General features: G+C 48.7%; 1 protein-coding gene across 2 annotated transcripts in view; it reads right to left on the reverse strand.

The window, feature by feature from the left end:
• LOC119967674 (transient receptor potential cation channel subfamily A member 1-like) overlaps positions 1 to 20546 on the reverse strand; it is a 311686-nt gene that overhangs the window by 30277 nt on the left and 260863 nt on the right. For both annotated transcript variants that reach the window (XM_038800496.1, XM_038800495.1), the window contains 2 exons: positions 9562 to 9680; positions 2880 to 3075 (listed from right to left, as the gene is read on the reverse strand). In XM_038800496.1, coding sequence (XP_038656424.1) covers positions 2880 to 3075; positions 9562 to 9680 — 315 coding nt within the window. The remainder of the gene's footprint in view (positions 1 to 2879; positions 3076 to 9561; positions 9681 to 20546) is intronic.

The raw sequence follows: 20546 nt of genomic DNA on the forward strand, positions 1-20546 counted from the left end.
GCCCTGTTCATGCTCCTCATCTCCCCCTGTGGGCAGAGCCATGCAACGGCTCACAGATGGAGCCCACAGGGATACAGTAATGTACAGTGTGAATTATAGTGGTTACACATTCACCACAAAGGCCACACTGAGAATTATTTTCGTCACTGGGGAGATAAACTCACAGACCTAACCAGCTCCTCAGTGATCGGGATAGCATTTTGACAAGGTGCCCTGATCTCTAAGTGAGCTTGTCGGTCACACACATCCCCACCCATGGGGAATGTCATTCCCCGCATACACATAGGCATTGCCCTCCCCCAAGTGATGGCACCCCGCTGTGGGGTTGCTGAGGGCTCCCTTTTTCAAGTTTCCCACAGCCCTTTTCGGGCCCTCCATTCCAGGACATCCACCCTTTATCCCTCCAACCTTTCAGAGGCTCCTTCATACCCACCCTGTCTCCCCACACCTTTCATACGCCCCTCCACCTTCCTTTCATGGGCACAACCCCCCTCAAGCCTTGACCCTTGGCAATGTCAATCTGGCTGCAATCCTGGCACCCTAGGAGTGCTCCAACTGACTTTGCGGCAGTGCCAAGGTGCCAGCCTGACTGTGCCAAGGTGCTCACGTTCCAGGAGCTCACCTTACCCTACCCCTGACCACCCAAGGGGGGTCCAATGGCCCAGGAGATCCTCCAGGTGCTGTGGCGGCAGGTCCACGTTTGTGGGCTGCTGGTTAGATAATGGGAGGGCGATAGATAAGGTGTCCTTTCTGTTAATGGGAGGAGATTGCTCTTACCTTGTGGTTATTCGTTTCTCTCCACTCCACAGGGGCATCCGGATCTTGCCAATGGGAGTGGGTTAATTAGATCAGAAACCGATCTGCACCTGGCATGGTTCCCGATTTCGGACTCTTCCGTGATCTAACTGGCTCGCTCAGATTCGAGTCCAGCACGATGCTGCCATTAGATCACGCCCTTAGTTCCCTATACTCTCCACCCATGGGAAATGTCACCCTTGCACCCCCCCAACACACATGGGAATTACCCCACTCCCTCCCCCAAGTGAGAACACCCTGCTATGGGATTGCTGAGGGCCCTCTCCTTTTCAAGCCTCTCCACCCCCACTTTCAAGACCCACTCCCAACCTTGAGGCCCCTTCATGCCTTCCCTTCCTTCCCCCACCCCTTTCGTGTCCTGCTCAGCCTCCCTTTCATAGGCATGGCCATCCTCCGGCCCAGACCCTTGGCAGTGCCACCTGAGCACCCTGACACTGGCACCTGGCAAGTGCCCCAACCAGCCTGGCAGTGCAACTGGGCACCTTGGCAGTGCCAGGATGGCAGTGCCAAGGTACCAGACTAGCAGCGCAAAGGAGCCTGGGTGCCAGAGGGAGAGCCAGGGAACCACCCTGCCCTGTCCCACACCACCCAGGGGTCTCCATTGGCCTGGGAAACCCCCACGTACCGTTATACACAGTCCATGTTTGTGAGGACCAGTACTAAGCAGTGCCTGGTCCAGGCCTCACAAGGGAGGCCATTAGTTCCTGGGTTCCGAGAGAATCCGGCGCAGAAAAATTTAACGAGGGCAAAATCCAAATCGCGATGTCCAGCAAGGTTTGGATGAATCTTGCAACTTCCCTTGAGAGACTTCTTACGAGATTCAATGGTCTTGTCGCGTCACCAAGTCGGGCGTGACGAGGCCAATAAGTCGTGACCCACATCTAAAGAAGTGAGTGTTTAAACAATAAACTGAGTATCAGCTGTATTAACTGGACAGGCTGAAGTCTAAATTTATTGATGAATTAGTTTGGTTTGGGATAGTTTGGGATATCCACCCATTGAATTGTAGGTGTCCAAATTCTTCCTGCATTTGTGTCGACACATCTGATTCAATTTTTTGTCACTAGCTTGGACACTGAAGCCAATTGTACTATCTCGACTACAATCTAAGCTGACTCAGGAACTTAATATATGATATATAATATGCAAAACAGGGACCTGCAATTAGAGAGCTAAGTTAACTACTGCCTCCCCAGTTCTGCTTCCACAATCTAACCAAAAAAAAAGAATCCTTTCCGGGCGGGTTTAGAGGGGTGATTCCTGGTGCTTGTAGTGGCGGGAATGACCCCGCTATCTAAAGGCACTCGAAGGTTTTTTCGGGCTACAAAAGGGAACGCCCTGCCGAGGCCACACTCAGTCACATTTCCTGCACTGAGGAGCTCCACTTTTAAATTTTTAAATGCTGCTTTGATCTCCTGACCCCCAGACGAGGCCCCTGGATTTCCCCAATGCCCTAAATCACCTGCTGGAGGACCCTTGAGCCCCACACACTCAAATTCACATGGATAGGGCGCCCTCAGGCCTGATCCCAGTGCAGGTAAAATGCCACCGGGGCACTTTGGCACTGCTTGCCTGGAAGTGCCACCTGGACATCCTGGCAGTGCAAGGCTGGCACCCAGAGGCCAGCCACCAGGAGCATATGATCACCGAGGGAAGCCCCAAATGCCATTCCACCTGGTCCCCGTTTGTGGGACCAGTGCCAAACAGTGCCCAGTTGGTGTCTCCTCGGCAAATGCAGTAGATCCCGGGAGCCGGTTAAACCTAGCATTGGCTCTCGCGAGGTGTAACAAAGTTCAGGAATCCCAGAAGAGGCCTCTCCCATCCCCGATTCTGGCAGGATGCGTCCGGTAAATAACGCCCTCTGTCTTTAGTTTTTCGCTGGTTTGAAACATATTCATGTTCTGTACTCTTTTTAAAAATCCCATGTGTTTGGTTAAAAAATATCCAGAAAAGAATAATTTCATAATCTAAGAATACCACTTTTAGGATATTGAACTGTATCACTCTTCTTTTGAAAATGAACTCAAGCATCTATATTTCTTTTGGAATGTTAATAGTCTTACCTTATAAATGTTTTGGTTAGCATAGCAATAAGTAAGTTGTTACAGATAATACTTCCAAATATTAACAGGCAAACCAAGATATAGGTCATTATGGGATCAATGCGATGCAGCACTTCATATCCATATTGATGAACAATAGTAACTTTAAAAATAATGAAAAGTAATGACTCAAAGGTCTTCGTCTCTTGTGACTCCCCTGCAAAAGAAACACAAAATTTTAAAATAAAAGCAAAAAACTGGATGCTGTAAACTTGAAATAAAAAAGGATTACCTACAACACTGTGACCATGTCCAACCATTTCTTGTACTTCTGACATCCTTTTCTCAACCCCCCAATACGTTGGTTCCACTTTGTCCACACTTTCCACCTCACTAGTCTTCGCATTCAATGGATCATCCTCTGCAATTTCTACCATCTTCAGTGTGATGCCACTACTCAACATATGTTTCCGTCCCCTCCCCTATCAGCATTCAGAAGGCACTGTTCCCTCCAAACACTGTGGTCCACTCCTCTGTCACTCCCAACACCTCGGCCCTTCCCATGGCAGCATTCCATTGCAGTCACAGCAGGGGTAACACCTGCCCTTTTACCTACCTCCTTTTCACAGTACAAGGCCCCAAACCCTTCAGGTGAAGCAGCATTTTACTTGTACTTCTTGAAATTTAGTATACTGTATTCACAGCTGACAATGCAGTCTCCTGTACACTGAGGAGACCAAATAGAGGCTGGGTAACCCTTTGCGAATACCTCGACCCAATCTGCAAGTATGGTTTTGGTTGCTTGCTATGCCGTTAAGTCCCCTGACATTCTAGGTGATAATCCTGGTGGGTTTTTTTTGTCCCCCCCTCCTGCGGGATCAACCATACTTACCTGGTTTCCCCCTCCACCATGCAACTTGAGTGACAGTTGTGTGTACCATCTATAAGATGATCTACAGCAAATCATAAAGGCCCCTTTGGCAACACTTTCCAATCTCATGATCTTGACCAGCGAAAACGACAAGGAGAGCAGACGTACAGAAACCCCACCACCTGCAAGTTCCCTTCTAAGTCGCATACCATCCATACATAGAAACATATTGCCATTCAAAGAACAAAAGAACAAAGAACAGTACAACACAGGAACAGGCCCTTCGGCCTGCCAAGCCTGTGCCGACCATGCTGCCTGTCTGACCTAAAGCCTTCTACACTTCAGGGGTCCATATCCCTCTATTCCCACCCGATTCATGTATTTGTCAAAATGCCCCTTAAATGTCACTATCATACCTGCTTCCACCACCTCCTCCTGCAACGAGTTCCAGGCTCCCAATACACTTTGTGTAAAAAAACCTCCCTCGCACATTTCCTCTAAACTTTGCCCCTCGCATCTTAAACCAATGTCCCCTAGTAATCAATTCTCCGTCCTGGAAAAAAGCATCCGACTATCCACACTGTCCATGCCCTTCATCATTTTGTAGATTTCTATCAGGTCGCTCCTCAACTTCCGTCGTTCCAGTGAGAATAAACCGAGTTTGTCCAACCTCTCCTCACAGCTAATGCCCTCCACACCAGGCAACATCCTGGTAAACATCTTCTGTACCCTCTCCAAAGTCTCCACATCCTTCTGGTAGTGTGGCTATATTCCAAGTGTGGCCTAACTAAGGTTCTATACAGCTGCAGCATGCCTTGCCAATTTTTATACTCAATTCCCCGGCCTATAAAGACAAGCATGCTGTGTGCCTTCTTGATTACCTTCTCCACCTACATTGCCACTTTCAGTGACTTGTTGCCCTGTACAGCCAGATCCCTATCAATACTCTTACTTCCGGTGGCGGCCATGGTATGAGTGGTTGCACATTTGGTAGCTCTGGCTTGTGGCAGTGTTTTTGGACCTTTTCCCCAGCTAACTGGTGGGCTTATTGATGGAAAAAGGTGCAGGAGTGCTGGACGAAAAGTGTGTTTCAGTGGTGGATGGATTTGTGGACCAGAAGTGGTTTTAAGCAAAAGGAGCAGTTGGAGTGAGAAAGTGTGGCTGGGACACAGAAGACCTTTTAGTCCGTACCGTCCTTGTCGCCGTAAACACCATCCTCTTACTGATCAGTATGGCTACTCCCCCGGGCTTTGTCCCGGAACATGAATGATACATCTGTCCCTCCCAGCTCATCCTTACCTACAGTTAGTCCTCTCCCTCAGGTGTGTCTCTTGCAGGAAGACTATGTCGGCTTTCAAATTTCTTAAGTGGGCGAAGATTCCGGATCTTTTCACTGGGCCGTTAAGTCCCCTGACATTCTAGGTGATAACCCTGGTGGGTTTTTTTGTCCCCACTCCTGCGGAATCAACCATACTTACCTGGTTTCCCTTTGTTAGGGGGTCGCCCAAAATGGCTTCCCTTTGTTAGGGGGTCGCCCAAAATGGCCACGGTCACCTTTCTCATTGTGAAGTCGGGCCCCTGCACTCCAGCGTTCCCTTTGTCCAGGGGGCACCCAGCATGGCCACCAACTGTGTATACAGAACGTGGGTGTGCCCCTGCACTCTGGGGTTTCACTCTATTTAGGGACCTTCCAAAGTGGCTGCTTGCGGTGCCATCTTGTTCCCTCGACCTGCACGTTACCTGCTGAAGCCAATCTGAAAACCAACCCTTTTTCCCGTTGTGTTCCTTCTTGCCTCTGCTCCCTTACTGTCTCCCCCATGTCACCCCTTCCCCGTTTCCCCCTTTGCGTTCCCCCTCCCTGTCCCTGTGTTCCCCCCAACCGGCCACTCCCTCCCTACTGAGAGATGCGCCGCGGCCCCCATTACTATCTTACCCCGAGCGCTAGCTATCCCTGCTAGTGTGGTGGACCCCCCTTCCGGGGCTGATCTTACCTCTGTCTTATGCCCGCTATCTGTCTGCTTCCTCTGCCTATGTCTCACCCTCACTGCGTTCCGCTGCCCTCACCTTTCCCTGTGACCTGGCCTTCCTGATCAAAGTGAGGCAGCATAGGCCATGAAAACATATCATGTGTCCATTAGATTTCTTTCTCTCTCTTTCCTCCTCTGCTTCGCCTTCATCGCTACCTTGTCTGCCCCTCGTCCAGGCCATTTGACCGAACAAACTCATCCACCTCCGCCGGGGTGTTGAAGTAGTGTTTATTATTCTAAAACGTGATCCAGAGCCTAAGTGGGAACAGCATCCCGAATCTTACCGTGTTCTTTACAGGATTGATTTTGCCTGGTTAAGTTTGGCCCTGCATCTTACCAAGCCCACCCCAATGTCTTGGTAGACCTGGATTCTGTGTCCTTCCCAGCTACTTATCTTGGTCTATCTCGCCCACCTCAGGATCCTCCCACATACCTGGTGTTGATGACCACCCTCAGTTGTTCCCCCGCCTTCGATTTTGGCCTGAGTGACCTCTGCACTCTGTCGATCTTCCGTGGGGGGGGGGGGGTTGGGTAAGCTATCTCGCCTGACTAGGTTGACCAGCATTTGGGAGACGTAGCCCGTCGGGTCCCTGCCCTCGCCCCTCTGATAGGCCCACAATTCCAATGTTCTGCCATTGGGACCTATTCTCTTGGTCCTCAACTTTCCCCTTCAAGCAGTCCTGGGCTGCCACCAAGTTTTTGATTACTGCCTCCAGGGCAAAAATCCTGTCACTCTGGTGTTGACGCCTTCTCCAGCTCCTGGATTTTTTTTTCCTGCACCTCCACCTTTTTCCCCAATTCATCGATCACCGTTTGTATGGAAACCATCGCCTGTTACCGCCACCTGGATTTCTATCTTTATCACTTCTCTCATCACGGCCAGTTCCTTCATAAGGAATGTCTTTCATCCATCTCCAGGTGGTGGTAGTGGTGGTGTTGGTGGAGGGGGGGTGGGGTTGATGCTTGGATCATTGGTCTCCCTCTGTCTTGGGTGGCTGTGCCCCCTCGTCTCATGGGTTCGCCGGCTCGTCCGCCTGTTGCTTGTGTGCTCTACTCATGTCATCCCTTCGACCCCTCTGGCATGTTGGCTCTATTCCTTCCCTTTCTCGATTAAGGGTGAGTTACTGCCAAATCTTCGGGCAAAATTTACTAAAAGGTGCCTGTTCGTTATGTTCTGGAGGACAGCCACCTGATGTGCGCCTGCTCAGCACATCACTGTCACTAAAAGTCTCACTGTGGTGAGTTTTCAAGTTCTCCCCGTGTTGTTGCAGGTTTCACCTGGGTACTCTGGTTTCTTCCCACAGTTCAAAGATATTCAGGTTAGCTGGGTTGGCCATGCTAAATTGTCCCTTAGGTGGGGTTATGGAGTTGCAGGGAAAGGGTGGAGGAGTGGGCCCAGTTAGGGTGCTCTTTTGGAGGGTCTCCTTCGGCACTGTAGGGATTCTATGGGTGCAATCTACCAGAAAAGTTTCTGAGTGTCATTTATGGCAGGATCTGCTGGGACTCCCCCCCCCCCCCCCCCCCCCCCCCCCCCCCGGCTATGTTAGTGGGTTCCCCACCGCTATCTAACCACACTTAGTCACTGTTTTGCGCCCTGGGAAGTTTCTCTCTGATCAAACCCATGCTTAGAATTATTTTCAACAGTGGGGTGCTGAACTAGCTGGCCAAACTGGTTCCTCTGAAACCAGGCCACCATTTTGAAAGGTTGCCCCAATCGCTAAGTGAGGTTGTGGGTCCCCAAACACCCCCCCAGGGAAATGACACCCCCCCCCCCCCCCCCCCCCCCCCCCCCCCCCCCACACACACACACACAATGGGCATTGCCCCACAATCCCCTAAGTGATGGCACCCCGAATTGGGTGGCTTTTACAGACCTCCCCAAGCCCCCTTTCGGGCACCACTTGCAGGGCCCCCACCCTTCACCCCCTAACCTTTCAGAGGCCCCTTCATACCCAACTTTATCCCTCCACCCACCATTCATAACACCCCTAGACACTCATTTAATGCACACAGCCCCCCTTCAGGCCATGACCCTTGGTAGTGCCACCCTGGGAGAGCTTCTACTTGTTTTGCAGTGCCAAGGTCCCAGCATTTCAATGCTAATGGGCTCATGTTTCAGGGGGAAGCCCAGGGGGCCACCCTGCCCTATCCCTGACCACCCAATGGCCTGGAAGACCTCCCAGGTGCCGTGACGCCTGGTCCACATTTGTATGGACCAATATAAATCGGTGCTCGCGTGTCCGTTCACGAGGGATGTTGGTAGGCCGTTAGATGGAGGGCCCTGCCCATTCATGGGATGGAAATTGACCTTTACTGGTGATTATTGGTTTCTGCCATGCACGGCAGGATCCAGATTGCGCTCACGGGTGTGGGCTGGTTAGATCAGAAACTGATATGCACTTGGCGTGGTTCCCGAGATCGGACTCTCCCCCGATCTAATCGACTCGCTCGGATTCGCACCTGGCGCGACCCGGCTGTTAGAGTCTATGAGATCATGTATGAATGATTAATTCCCTTCCAAACTGTTTTTAATTTACAGGTAGTGAAATAAGATTAAATAATGAAAACCTTAAACTACCAAATAACTATTATTAAAATATATTCTAAATAATTTCATTAATACTAAACGATAAAATACAAGCTTTTTATGAGTCAGCTATACTGAGTAAATAACTGCTAATGATGACACCAATATTAATGCAGAACAATGACAGGGTCACCACAATCCAATTCACTTGATAATAGCATATTAGGATCTAGACTTTAACTTAATCTGCATGATTATAATGCTTTGTTGTTTTGAACAGGCTGACTAATCTATTTGCATGGTGTTTGTGAGATAAAACTCTCTAAATAACAAGAAATGTCTCAATAAAGGCTGGGGTGCCAACTCCAGAGAGTGTACGTGCATTTCCTGGTTGTCAGGCTGAAAGGAGAGACATCTTCAAGTTTGTCGATCATCCCCAGATGAAGAATCTGGACGTGCTGGTTTATCATCTAAATGCATGGAGTGGCTCACTTAGAGCACCTGGAGAAAGTCAGACATAGGAGTGGTCATGGTGCTGTTGAGTTGCCTCTAATCCTGGTATTATGTAACTCCCAGGTGGGATGGCTTTTATCCACGTGGTTTGTGTCCTGATGTACATTACCAGAGGATTGATTAGTTATGTGGCCTCCTTTCTCTGATCAGGACATATTTGAACTCATTCAGGACCTGGCAGGCATTGGGTTTGGGTGTCATTTGTCATTTAAGTTTGATTTATATATACTAACGTGTGTTTCTGAATAGATTTCTGATCCATTTGTTTTGGGAGAAGTGTGAATCAGGAATATCCTATATCTAATCAATTGTCAGCATCTGCATAGAGCCAGATAGATTGGAAGCGGGGACAGTTTTTCTTTTGAGAAGAGAGAATTGAGAGGAAATTTGATAGAAGCATTAAAAGTCATCAGAGGTCCTGGAGAGAGTAGATAATAAAAATCTGTTCCTATAGGTGGAAGGATTGAGAACAAGACGGCACAAATTTAAGGTAATTGGCAAAAGAAACAATTGAGACATGAGAAACTTTACACTCAGTTAGATGTTAATATCTGAAATGCACTTCCTGAGAGTGTGATAGAGGCAGGTTCAATTGAGCATTGAAGAGGAAATTGTATTGTTCTCTAAAACGTATGCATGTGCAGGTTAGTGGGAGAAGATGAGGAATGCTGTGACGTGCATTGCTCATTTGGAATGTTGCCACAGACATAATGGGCCAAATGGCGTAGTTATTCTGTGATTCTGTAATTGATTTTAACTACTTACCCATGAATATAATCCTGAAAGCCAATATAAATGCGATAATCATTTCAGTAAATATAAACAAGTATTCCAATATAAAGACGCCAATTTTCTGAAACATCAGAATAAATGGTCCAATAAAACTGTAACAAGAAAAACAGGTTTTCCAACTGTAAATCTAAATTATTATCAAACACATCATAACAAACAGAAAACTGAGATTTTTTATTTCACCCCTGCCACTCTCTACTCAGTTATGCCCAGTAATTAACTCCTTAGTAAATCTAATACAAGAGCTTTGGATGCTGGATATTTGGTCTGGCAACATCAACAGTGAGAGAAACAAGAATTAACATCTTAGGTTGATCACCGCTTATCAGAAAACCAATGAAAGATCATCGACCTGACTTCCAGTGGCGGCGATGGAGTGAATGGCCGCACACAGGGCAGCTCGTGCTTGAATGTATTGCTTTTGGCCCTTTTCACCCGTGCTTTGGGTAGATTCATTGGAAAAGTGGAGCAGGGAGTGTAGGGGAAAGTTTTCTCCCCTGGATGGGCATGTTTACGGGCTATCAGACCCGGCTGAAGACATTGAAGGACCTGGTGAAAGAATTGGAGGAGACTCGTGGCGCAGTTCCAATTATGAAAATGACGGAGGGGGGAAGGGTCAACAGCAGGAAAGCTGCAGATGGAGCAATTGATGGGCTTCATTAAAGAGGAGTTTCAGCAGCAAAAGAAGAAGTTGTAGAGTGATTGTGTAGTGGCACGTTTTCGCAGGACCCTGGAGCGGGTGAAAAGTGCCTCAAAACACAGGGGGTGACAAGCCATGAGGGAGAAGGTAGTGTCTGACCAGAGTGACGCATTGTGTTTTTGGAGGTGGAGGTGATGATCCTGGGGGTCTGTGCAAGTCGCTGCAGTTAAGGTAAAGGACCAGGAGAATAGATCCAGGCGACAAACACTGCGAATTGTGGGTCTGTCTGAGGGAGTGGAGGGAACAAGCGCCACAAACTACGTTGCGAGGATGTTGGCCAGGTTGGTGGAGGAGATGACAAGGTGGACTGGGCCCATCAGCCCTTGAGGCAGGAGCCGAGAGTGACAGAACCACCATGGGCAGTGATTGTGCAGATGCACAGGTTTCTGCACAAAGAGAATATCCTGAGTTGGACCAAGGTGAAATGGGTCTGTGAATGGGAGGGAACACAAATCCAGATTTATCAGGACATTGGAGCAAGAGTTGGCCAGAGGATGCGAGCAGGGTTCAAAAAGGCCAAGACAGTGCTGTACCGGTGACAGATTTGTTTTGGGGTGTTGAATCCAGCCATCTTTGGGTAACCTCTGATGGCCGGGAATATTACTTTGGGACACTGGAGTAGATGAAGGACTTTATCAGGGATCATAACTTTATCAGGAGGAGCAATGCCGAAGTGATATTCTCACTGGATTAGTAATCCAGAGTCCCAAGGTGATGCTCTGGGGACATGGGTTCAAATCCCACCAGGGCAGATGGTAGAATTTTAATTCAATAAAAAAAAATCTGGAATTAAAAAAGTCTATTGACGACCATGAAACCATTGTCGATTATTGTAAAAACCCATCTGTTTCACTTCCCAGACCAGCCCCATGTCTGCATGGGTTTCCTCCGGGCGCTCCGGTTTCCTTCCACAAGTCCCAAAAGACGTGCTTGTTAGGTGAATTGGATATTCTGAATTCTCCCTCAGTGAACCCGAACAGGCGCCGGAATGTGGCGAACAGGGGATTTCCACAGGAACTTCATTGTAGTGGTTATGTAAGCCTAATTGTGACACTAATAAAGATTATTATTCTTAATGTCCTTTAGGGAAAGAAATCTGTCATCCTTATCTGGTCTGGCTGACATGTGACTCCAGATCCACAGCAATGTGGTTGACTCTTAAATGCCCTCAGAGATGGGCAACAAATGCTGGCCGGACAGCGATCCCAGATCTCATGAACGAATAAAGGAAAAAAAGATAAACTGGGGAGAACTGAATGGTGACTTGGGATGAAGGAGTTGTGTCTGCGAAAGTTGGGTTTTGTTATTGTTTGCCGATGTGGGGCAAGTTAAGAAGTTTTAAATTCGTAAGGGAGGGAAGATTGCTCCCACCCCCCTACATTTTTCGGGCGGTCTTTTGTATTTTTTGACATTGTTTTTGTAAGGGTTGTACTGTTGGGGCATTTTGGGGTTGTGTTGGGGGGGGAAATGTGGGAGTGTTGAAAAAGGCCTTCGGGTGGGAGTCGGCACGCTAGAGAGCAATTCCAGTGAATGAGAGGCTGCAATAGTTGGCCAGTATGGGGGGGGAGGGAAAGCAGAATGGCGGGAGGAGGGGTTTGGGGGGGGGAATACAACGTGGCAGGTATGGAGGATGGGAGGGGCAGGGAGGCCATCTTAGACGTTTCCAGGTTGGTGGGAATGGGCGAGGCAGAGCCTAAAGGTGGTGATGGCAGACACTAGAAGGTGTGGAGACATAAGGCTCCAGTGAGAATTGTGACATGGGATGTCGATGGGCTGAATGGGCCGGTCAAGAGGTCCTGGGTGTTCATGCAACTGAAGAGCTTGAGGGCAGAGATGATTCTCTTGCAGGAGATGCATCTTCGGGTGGCAGGTCAGATGAGACTGAGGAAGGGATAGGTGGGACAAGTGTTTCACTTGAGATTTGATTCAAAGTCAAGGGGGGGTGGCCATTTTGTTGAGCAAGAGAAAGGGGTTGTGGGGCCCACGGAGGTGTGGGACCCAATGGTGGAGGCATGTGACAGTGAGTGGGGTGTTAGAGGGGACGCCAGTGGTGTTCGTAAATGTGTATGCAGCTAATTGGGATAATGCTGATTTTGTAAAGAGGTTACTGGTGTGATTCCAGACCTGGATTCTCACTAGTTGATCATGGGGTTGGGGGGGGGGGGGTTTAATTGTGTAACGGAGTCGGGGTTGGATAGGTCGAACCCTAAGTCGATGGGAAGGTTGAGGATGGCGAAAGAGCTGGAAGGGTTCATAGAATCATTGAATTTACAGTGCAGAAGGAGGCCATTCGGCCCATCGAGTCTGCACCGGCCCTTGGAAAGAGCACCCCACTCAAGCACATGGCTCCACCCAATCCCTGTAACCCAGTAACCCCACTTAATCTTTTTGGACACTTAGGGCAATTCAGCATGGCCAATCCACCTAACCTGCATATCTTTGGACTGTGGGAGGAAACTGGAGCACCTGGAGGAAACCCACGCAGATACAGGGAGAATGTGCAGACTCCACACAGTCTTCCCAGGATCAAACCTGGGACCCTGGAGCTGTGAAGCAACTATGCTAACCACTGTGCTACCGTGCTGCCCTTTCATTGAAAGGATGGGGTGGTGGATCCGTGAAGGTTTGGGGACCTGTAAGGAAGGGACTACTTCTTCTTGCATGTCTACAGGGTGTTTTCTAGAATTGATTTTTTTTGTGATGAGCCAGATGGTGCTGATGGGGATGATAGGAACAGAATATGCAGGGATTGTGATCTCAGACCGTGTGCCACACTGGTTAGAAGTGAGGCTTTGTTTGGGGCAGGTGCAGAGTCTGGGGTGGAGGTTGGACTCGGGACTTTTGGCTGATAAGGAGTTTTGTGGGAGTGTGAGAGTGGCAATTAAGAACTATGTGGAGCTCAACCAGAATGGTGAAGTATGAGCAGTGACGTTTTGGGAGGCCTTGAAGGCGGTGGTCCGAGGGGGTATTATTTTGTTCAAAAGACCACAGGGATAGGAGGAGGAGGGAGCAGCAGCAGCAGTTATTAAACAAGATAGTTGAGGTGGACAGGAGTTACTCAGTGGCCCCCACAAGAGAGCTGTTGGCAGCGGGAAAATTGCTGAACATTAGGAGGTTGCTGAATATAATTATGACTCTATCAAGGGGAACGGGAGCCAGAGGTGATTGTACTCATGGACGCAGAGAAGGCATTCGACTGGGTGGAGTGGAGGTATCTGTTTGAGATTTTGGGAAAGTTTGGGTTTGGACCAAAATGTATGGTGTGGGTTCAATTGTTATATGCATTCCCCATGGCTAGCATGGCTAATGTTTGAACAAACGAGATGAGTTTAGGGGATTTTGGGTTGCATAGGGGGGCAAAAGGTAGGGTTGACCACTGTTGCCATTGTTGTTTGCATTGGTGATACAGCCCTTGGCGATGGACCTTCGGTTGTCAGCTGAGTGGCAAGAGATTATGAGGGGGGTAGGGAGCACCGGGTATCATTGTATGCGGATGACCTGTTGTTTACATCGGACCCATTGGAAAGTATGGGCAGAATTATGGGCTTATTGGAGAGATTTGGATTTTTTTCCGGCTATAAATTGAATGTAGGGAAGAGTGAGGTATCCCCGTGAAAGTGGCAACCGGGGGCAAACCTGGGGATGCTACCATTTAAGGTGGCAAGGGAGCTGTGTGGATATTTGCGGATTCAGGTAATGCATGAGTGGGTCACAATACATAGATGGAACTTGACAGGGTTAGTGAAATAGGTGAAGGGGAATTTTAAAAGGTGGGATATGGTCCACTTGACTTTGGCAGGGAGGGTGCAGGTGGTAAAGATGAATGTGCTGCCAAGGTTCTTGATTGTCTTTCAGTCCCTCCCGATTTTTCTCCCTAAGGCCTTTTACCAGAAGGTGGAGGGGGCGGAGTCGATCAGGTCGGACAGGAGTCCTGCAGGAACTTGGGTTTGAGGGCTTTGGTGGCGGCCCCGTTGCCGTTGGTTCCGAAGAAGCACACAGGGAGTCCGGTGATGGAGTCAACTATTAAGATCTGGAATCAGTTGAGGAAGCACTTTAAACTGGGCCACATTTTGGTACTGACACCAATATATGAGAACCACAGGATTATGCTGGGGGAGCAGTGGATTGGATGAATAGACAGTGAAAGGAGGAGGGGTTGAAGTGGGCCAGGGATAGGTTCCCAGGGGGAAATTCGCTGGGTTGGATGAGCTGCAGGAGAGGTTTAAGTTTTTTAAAAAAAAAATCTTTTTATTGGCTTTTCTCATATTTATGAACAGTTGTTGCTTATATACATTACATTTTTCTTGCCCGCGCTAGTTTGATTTATCTTACAGAGAGGTTTGTTTTGTCCTTCATTTGACTAACTGTACCTACATTTTGCTGCCCTCTGATTCGGTTTCTGATATCCACCCTCCCCCCCCACCCCCCCCCCCCCCGCCCCCCATCCCCTCCCCCTCCTCTCCGGGTTGCGCAGTCCTTTGGTTCTTCATCTTTTTTTTCCCCTGGCTAACTCCTTGTTGCTGGCATCGAACAGATTTTGGAACAGGCCGACAAACTGCCCCCAAGTATCCAGGAAGCCTTCCTCTGACCCTCGGATGACGTACTTAATCTTCTCCAGGTGGAGAAATTCCGAGAGGTCAGCGAGCCAGTCTGCAACTTTGGGTGGTGCTGCTGATTGCCAGCCGAGCAGGGTTCTCCGGCGTGTGATTAGGGAAGCGAAAGCGAGGGCGTTGGCCCCCTTCCCCATGTGTCGCTCTAGCTGCTCCGATACCCCGAAGATTGCCACTATTGGGCATGGCTTCACCCTTACCCCGCAACCTTGGACATTGCCTTGGAGAAGGCTGTCCAGAACCCAGCAAGCTTGGGGCAAGCCCAAAACATGTGAATGTGGTTGGCCGGGCCCCTCTGGCACCTCTCACATTTGTCCTCCACCTCCGGGAAGAACCTGCTCATTTGGGTTCTGGTCAGGTGCGCTCTGTGTACCACTTTGAGCTGCATTAGGCTTAGCCTGTGGCTTCGAGACATAGAGGAGCAGGTCATCTGCAGAGAGTGAGACTCTGTGAGGAGAGGTTTACGTTACCAAGCGGAAGTGAGCTTAGGTACCGGCAGGTGCGAGGCTATGCACGTAATGAGCTACTGACGTTCCCCGAACTACCAGAGTACATGCTGCTGGAGAGACTGTTGCTCCCAGATGAGCTGGGGGAGGGCAGGTTCGGGGCATATACGGGTGGTAGTCGGGAGAGCAGGGTTTGGCACTGGTGGAGAGGATTAAGTGGAGTTGGGAGGGGAGTTGGGGAGGGAGATAAGATGGGGCTCTGGTGTGAGGTGATGTGGCAAGTTAACTCAACTCCTTCCTGTGCTAGAATGAGCTTGATTCAGTTTAAAGTGGTACACAGGTCCACATGACTAGGGTTCAGATGAGTGGGTTCTTCCTGGGGGTGACAGATAGATATGAGAAGTGTGGGTGGCGGCTGGCGAATTATGTTCACATATTTTGGGGTTGCGAGAAGTTGGAGGCAGTGTTTGGGACCTGATTGAGAATAGTGGGAGCCGAGGTAAAGCTAAACCCCATGGTGGCGATCTTTGGGGTTTTGGAGGGGTTGGACGTGCTGGAGAGGAAGGAGGCCAATGTTGTGACCTTCGTCTCTCTGATTGCCCTGCGATGGATTCTTTTGAATCGAAGGTCGGATATGCCGCTGGGGGTTGCAGCCTGGCTGGGAGACTTTTAGGAGTTTCTCCTGTTGGAAAAAATTAAGTTTGCTTTAAGGTGGGGAGCCTTGGAAGAGAGCTTTGAAGTACGGTGCCATTCATGATGAGGAGCTGTCCGTCGCTTGGGTGGGGGCGAAGGGGGAGGGGAACTAAAGGGGGAAAAATGTACAAACTGTTAATTCTGTTTTGTTAGAATATGGTGTTGTTATTTTTTTAATGTTTGGAATAAAATCTCTTCACAAAGAAAGAATGATCATGATCATCGACCTAAAACATTAGGTTGCCACTAAATGTGGTGGTGGCGATTATTGGCGGTGACCACCCCACTGCTCAGAATTACAAGAACTTGCAGCTAATTTCGTGCTTAGAAGCTCATTAATTATGCTCAGGCGAGTGTTCACAGAACCACAGAATACTACAATGCAAAAGAGGACCTTTGGCCCATTGAGTCTGCACCGACGCATGAAAGGCCCTGACCTGCCCACCTAATCCACAGAATTACAGAATAGTGTTGAACTAAATCACCTGGTGGGTTAGGTGCTCATTTATCCTCCTGCAATTAATTGGTGGGGTTGAATGGCCATATTTAAATAACAGTCAAACATATACATATCACTCTCCACAGTTGTCTCCAGATGGTTACAGATGTCAGCAACCTGCAAGAAGAAGGCCATAATGCCTTTTCGGCTTTGATCAGGGGATTGTGGGCACACAGGTATGCGCTATATTGGGTCCAGGAAGGACACCAGCTTCACTTTCCTGGCCTGCTAGGCTATCACAGAGCAGGCCAATATGACAGGCAACCCTGCCCAAAATGCCATCCAGCGCAAGAAGAGAATGAATGATTTAATTGGCTCCACCTGGGGAAGTCATCCTTCAGCTTCCTCCAATGTCAAACTTTTATCCCGGCACCGTGCACTCAAATGGCTACCCTCTTTAGGGATCTCACACCACCATTAGCAGGTGACAAATGTTACCACTGATGGTCTCACGGAATCTCTCATATTGTCCGAAGGGCTAATATAAAAGACCAGGGTTGTACTTCTGAGGCTGTATAAGGCTCTGGTCAGACCCCATTTGGAGTATTGTGAGCAGTTATGGGCCCCATTTCTAAGGAAGCATGTGCTGACCTTGGAAAGGGTCCAGAGGAGGTTCACAAGAATGATCCCTGGAATGAAGAGGTTATCATATGAGGAGCGGTTGAGGACTCTGGGTCTGTACTCGTTGGGAGTTTCGAAGGATGAGGGGGAGATCTTATTGATACACAGGATACTGAGAGGCGTAGATAGGGTGGACGTGGAGAGGCTATTTCCACGAGTAGGGAAAAGTCGAACCCGAGGGCACAACCTCAGACTGAAGGGATGATCCTTTAAAACTGAGATGAGGTGGTGAAGCTGTGGAACTCTTTGCCGCAGAAGGCTTTGGAGGCCAAATCACTGAGTGTCTTTAAGACAGAGTTAGATTGGTTCTTGAATAATAAGGGGATCAGGGGTTACGGGGAGAAGGCAGCAGAATGGGGATGAGAAACATATCAGCCATGATTGAAAACCGGAGCAGACCTGATGGCCTAATTCTGCTCCTATGTCTTATGGTCTTATCACTATCTCACCTATCATGCTGCTTGCACTCCATCCTCTGATCCTTCCGGGGAGGACTTCTGACACACAGAGTGTGCATCTTTCCCAACCTTGGTTCTTTTCGTTCTCATCGTGTGACTTTCTTTCTCAACTAGGGCATGCTGGCATTCAACAGAATGGGAAGTACGCAGACTGGAGGAGGGATGGCCAAGTCATTCTCCTCAATGAGTAAAGGAGGCATCTGCTGAACTGGCTGGGAAGGGCAGGGATCGCTCCTGTGGGGAAGGGGAGATCAGATTTTCTTAATGCGTTAGTATGGATCACAGCACCATCGCATCCTGTCAATCACCAGTGAGTCACATGCAGTGTTATATTGCTCATGCGCATCAACTGAAACTGCACTCTCTATCTTCTAGGCAGCAGCAGATCGAGGCTTACAAGGTACCCACCATAAGTCCAAGTCCTGATCATGCCCAAAGAGGAAGCACTGTAGGAGCCATCAGTGCACTCTCCCACATCATCCACCAGTTCAGAGATAAACACCTTGGTGGAGCACAGCTCTAGATTAGGCTCCAAGTCACTTTCTGAATAACACCTCACTGCCACGTCTGTGAAGCAGTTGGGAGGGAGGAACAGCCTAGGTCTTCGGCACTCAGAGGTCTGCTGGAGACGAATCCCTACTCAGTTTGAATCAGGTGATGAATCTTTGTGAGCAGCTGCCAACAATGCTGGAGTTGCAACAACATGCGGCAGCAGAACACCCAGCAGAGATTCGGCAGTCACTTGGCAAACTAGATCAAATGATGGAGTCCATCTGTGACCCATCTGATGCCATGGTTCTGACATGAGAGTGCATCAAGCTACCATGGGAAGGTTGCCAACGACCATTGAGACTTTGCTCCAGCAGGTGTTGCTGGATTTGCATTCAGCCTTACAATAAATGATCACGCATCCTGGTGGGCACCATCAAGATGTGGGCGACAGGGTGATGAGGCACCTTGACTTCCCTCCAGGTGCATTATCCCAAGTAGTCAGGACACCCACAGAGAGAATGAGAAACAGCCGGACAACCCAGGGGGTCTCCACTCAGAACACTCAAATAGTGTACATCCACTCACAGTCTCCTCTGCCTGCGACCCCATCCACTTCAGCTGCTCATATTGATGAGGGTGCATCTGCCACTGAGCAGGGACCTTTATCAGGTTGGGGTCCTCCAGACTTCGGGACAGCAGAGAATGTCCGCCAAGGTCATTGCAGACATCAGGAGGCCACATTTAGCAGGCTGCCTCCACCTGTGCTGTGGATGCAGGGTGCCATGAGCTGCAGGTAAACCCCAAATTATGTATGGACATATGGAACTTTGGAATATCACCTGAAGTTTTAAAAATGGACATACAAGCCAAAAATGACTGAGGAGGTAAATTCAATCATTGGCTGAATTGCTGGTAGTTACTAGGTGAGAGACAATGCAATCAGACTACTTCCAGTTTAGAAGACAGATTTTCAGTGTGGATCACAACCAATGAGTGGATGTCGAGAGGGTCTTGGGTTCGATCTTGGGTTTCCGCGATGGCCCCGATCATAGTGAAGCACCTGATGGTCGCTACGGGAAATTTTTTGAGAATGGCGGCTGCTGCCGCCATTTAAATAAGAAGAAATAAGGCTGTGTGTAGTCTTTAGGCCAGAAGCGGCAGCAGTGAGCAAGTCACGTTCCCTGTGTGAAGACTTGACATATATACTTTTGGTGCCAAATCACAGAGGACTGTTTCTTCTATTTTCTACCTGCTAGAAAGCAAGCCAAGAGGACTGTGAAGATTAATTGTTTTCTTACAAATAAGAAACACCCAGAGGCACAAATAAAGAGTGTACCTTCAAGACAGGATTTCACAACTGAATCTGCTCAGGAGAGTCCAGTGCAGGACAGAGCAGTGCAACTGTTAACTCTGTACAGAGATCGAGGGCCTCTGGTTAACAGCCTACAAAGAAGAAACTTAACAGAGCGGCATGGTGTCGCAGTGGTTAGTACTGCTGCCTCACGGCACCGAGGCCCCAGGTTCGATCCCAACCCTGGGTCACTGTCTGTGTGGAGTTTGCACATTTTCCCCGTGTCTGTGTGGGTCTCACCCCCACAACCCAAAGGTGTGCAGATAGGTGGATTGACAATGCTAAATTTCCCCTTAATTGGAAAAAAATGAATTGGGTACTCTAAAATTTAAAAAAAGAAGACACTTAACGCGGGAACAAAGCAGTATAAAGATGATTTCTTGAGGTATGGTTTTGTCAATTGTGCAAATGCAAATGAGGATGCAAAGGCCATGTGTGTTATGCACAGGGAAGTACTGGCAAATGAGAGGAGATTTTGAAAGCTAGGTTGCAGGTGAAAAATTCCTTTTGAGGTTAAGACCCCAGAGTCAGTTATTAACTTAGAGCTGACTCCAAATTAAAAGACTACGCTGAAATACCTGATCTGTGATGGCATATCAAAAATGCGGCAAAAGCCCGGAGCACTCCCAGCACTCTGGAGTAGCATGTCCTAGGAGTATCCAGTGCTGAGTAAAATAAACAGTTTGTTGCTATTGCGCTTCATGATGACCTAAAAGTGCAAGTTGGATTTTCCATTTTCGCAAAGGTGAAGATGGCACAAAGAAACTGGCTGAAGTCTGCACTTGTTATGTGCATTGCCCCATCCTCCTGTGAACCTGACTGGAGTGAGATAGTGAGGACCAGGGGACCAAGCAGCTCCTCTTTTGCATTAAAGGGAAGTGAACATGGCATATATTTCAAAGGGTGACTGTGTGGGTCCCAAATGTAGGCTGCCGTGGGTCCTGAAGGTCAGCCGGTTGCCAAAAGTGGGTCCCAGGAAAAGAAGTTTGAAAAACACTGGTTTTGAGTCAGGAACTGTATACTAAAATGGGCCGACATTGTTCACAAGCTTGTCAGCAAAGCCTAAATCAATTATATGGTTCTTTGAC

This window comes from Scyliorhinus canicula, chromosome 6 (genome assembly GCF_902713615.1).
Source record: "Scyliorhinus canicula chromosome 6, sScyCan1.1, whole genome shotgun sequence".
NCBI classification, from domain to species: Eukaryota; Metazoa; Chordata; class Chondrichthyes; order Carcharhiniformes; family Scyliorhinidae; genus Scyliorhinus; species Scyliorhinus canicula.